The sequence below is a fragment of the Austrofundulus limnaeus genome, unplaced genomic scaffold, assembly GCF_001266775.1.
Source record: "Austrofundulus limnaeus strain Quisiro unplaced genomic scaffold, Austrofundulus_limnaeus-1.0 Scaffold461, whole genome shotgun sequence".
In the NCBI taxonomy this organism is placed as follows: Eukaryota; Metazoa; Chordata; class Actinopteri; order Cyprinodontiformes; family Rivulidae; genus Austrofundulus; species Austrofundulus limnaeus.
The window spans coordinates 312,594-314,899 of NW_013952863.1; the positions used below are offsets into that span (position 1 = coordinate 312,594).

Below are 2,306 nucleotides of genomic sequence, written 5' to 3' on the forward strand. Positions count from 1 at the left end.
AGAACAGTTCTCCTGTAGAACAGAACAGTTCTCCTGTAGTACAGAACAGTTCTCCTGTGGTACAGAACAGAACAGTTCTCCTGTAGAACAGAACAGTTCTCCTGTAGTACAGAACAGTTCTCCTGTAGTACAGAACAGTTCTCCTGTAGAACAGAACAGTTCCCCTGTAGTACAGAACAGTTCTCCTGTGGTACAGAACAGAACAGTTCTCCTGTAGAACAGAACAGTTCTCCTGTGGAAACGAACAGTTCTCCTGTAGAACAGAACAGTTCTCCTGTGGTACAGAACAGAACAGTTCTCCTGTGGAACAGAACAGTTCTCCTGTGGAACAGAACAGTTCTCCTGTGGAACAGAACAGTTCTCCTGTAGAACAGAAGAGAACAGTTCTCCTGTGGCACAGAAGAGAACAGTTCTCCTGTGGTACAGAAGAGAACAGTTCTCCTGTGGAACAGAACAGTTCTCCTGTGGAACAGAACAGTTCTCCTGTGGTACAGAACAGAACAGTTCTCCTGTGGAACAGAACAGTTCTCCTGTGGAACAGAACAGTTCTCCTGTGGAACAGAACAGAACAGTTCTCCTGTAGAACAGAACAGAACAGTTCTCCTGTAGAACAGAACAGAACAGTTCTCCTGTAGAACAGAACAGTTCTCCTGTGAAACAGAACAGAACAGTTCTCCTGTAGAACAGAACAGAACAGTTCTCCTGTAGAACAGAACAGAACAGTTCTCCTGTAGAGCAGAACAGAACAGTTCTCCTGTGGAACAGAACAATTCTCCTGTGGAACAGAACAGTTCTCCTGTGGAACAGAACAGAACAGTTCTCCTGTGGAACAGAACAGTTCTCCTGTGGAACAGAACAGAACAGTTCTCCTGTGGAACAGAACAGTTCTCCTGCAGAACAGAACAGTTCTCCTGTAGAACAGAACAGTTCTCCTGTGGAACAGAACAGTTCTCCTTTGGAACAGAACAGAACAGTTCTCCTGTGGAACAGAACAGAACACCACCTCAGTGTTCTCCAGAAGCAGTTCTGGTTCTCCACCCGACCACTCAGGATCTTAATAAATCAGCGGGGTGGTTCCGCTTCGCCTGCCACTGCGGTACCATTTGAAGTGGGCCGGGCCGTGGTTCTGCCAGCGTTCTGCTCCTGTGGTAAATGACTCAAGCGGCTGAAACCCGGCGCCAGCAGGCAGAACTTCAAAGTTCTCTGTGTGGTGTGCAGTAGCTCAGGGTGGAACACGGTGAACCCAAACAGCTCTGAAAAACAAAACAGAACTCCAGCCAGCGGTTCTGCAGCCACGCTCCTCTGCTGCGGTTTGTTTGGGTCTGCGGGGAGGGGGGTGTCTCCAGAACCCACGTGTTCTGTGGTTCTGATGCTGCTGCACGTGTTGAGCTGTTTGTTTGGACTCTGACAGCTTGAGATGACTGGATGCTGCCCTCTAGTGGAGGAAAGTGAACATGTGTGGCTGTGTGCAGGTGATGGACAGCTCCATGCCTCTGATTGGAGAACACGTGGAGGAGGACAAACAGCTGATCACAGAGCTGGTCACCAGTAAGATGGCCCAGGTGCTGCTGGGAGTTTCCACACCTCAGCCTTCCTCAGTGAAGGTAGAGTCCTTSTTTTACCTCTGTGGTACCTTTAACCTCAGTATTACAGCTTTTAACTGTGTCTCTGTTTGTCTGCCCCCCTCAGACCACCCAGCCCAGACGAGGTGCGCTTGTTTTATATTCTGACCTCCTGACATGACGTCTGCTGTAAACTGATCCACTGTCTGTTTACGTCCTGCAGGAGGACATCGCTCTGCCTCTGCCTCTCCCTCCCAGTCGGCCCAGGGCTCTCCTCAGAGGGCCCGCTCAGCCACCACCTCCCCCAGCCAGGCCTTCCAGCCCGGTCCCATCCCTGCCTCCTCTGGACCCGGGGCTCAGAAACAGTCACCGCAACTAAAGTCAGTCCAGATTTAAAGACCTGCTCACATTACCCTTTAAATAACTTTAAGAAAATGTTATTTTTAATTGAGGTATTTTTTTTATTATTGGCAGAAATTAGTGTAAAAAAATACTGAGACGGGCAAAAAAAACACAGCCTGCTTCTCTGATGCTATGGGGGTGCATTAGTGTCATAAACCTGGAACAACTTGTGATTTAAATGAAATTTGGATTTATGGGATTTTCAAACTCAGTTTTAATTTACAATTTTATGGAGCTAAACTGAAGCCATAAAGTTCTTTTTTTTTTCTTTTTTGAAACTGAAAAGAATTTTTTTTTTTTTGCCAGATTAAAAAAAGAAGAAAAAATATGTGTGTATGTATG

General features: G+C 47.0%; 1 protein-coding gene across 2 annotated transcripts in view; it reads left to right on the forward strand.

Annotated features, from left to right (window-relative positions):
* syn3 (synapsin III) overlaps positions 1 to 2,306 on the forward strand; it is a gene marked incomplete in the record, with an annotated part of 109,044 nt that overhangs the window by 101,638 nt on the left and 5,100 nt on the right. For both annotated transcript variants that reach the window (XM_014025199.1, XM_014025200.1), the window contains 3 exon segments: positions 1,473 to 1,604; positions 1,690 to 1,708; positions 1,786 to 1,942. In XM_014025199.1, the coding sequence (XP_013880653.1) occupies positions 1,473 to 1,604; positions 1,690 to 1,708; positions 1,786 to 1,942 (308 nt within the window).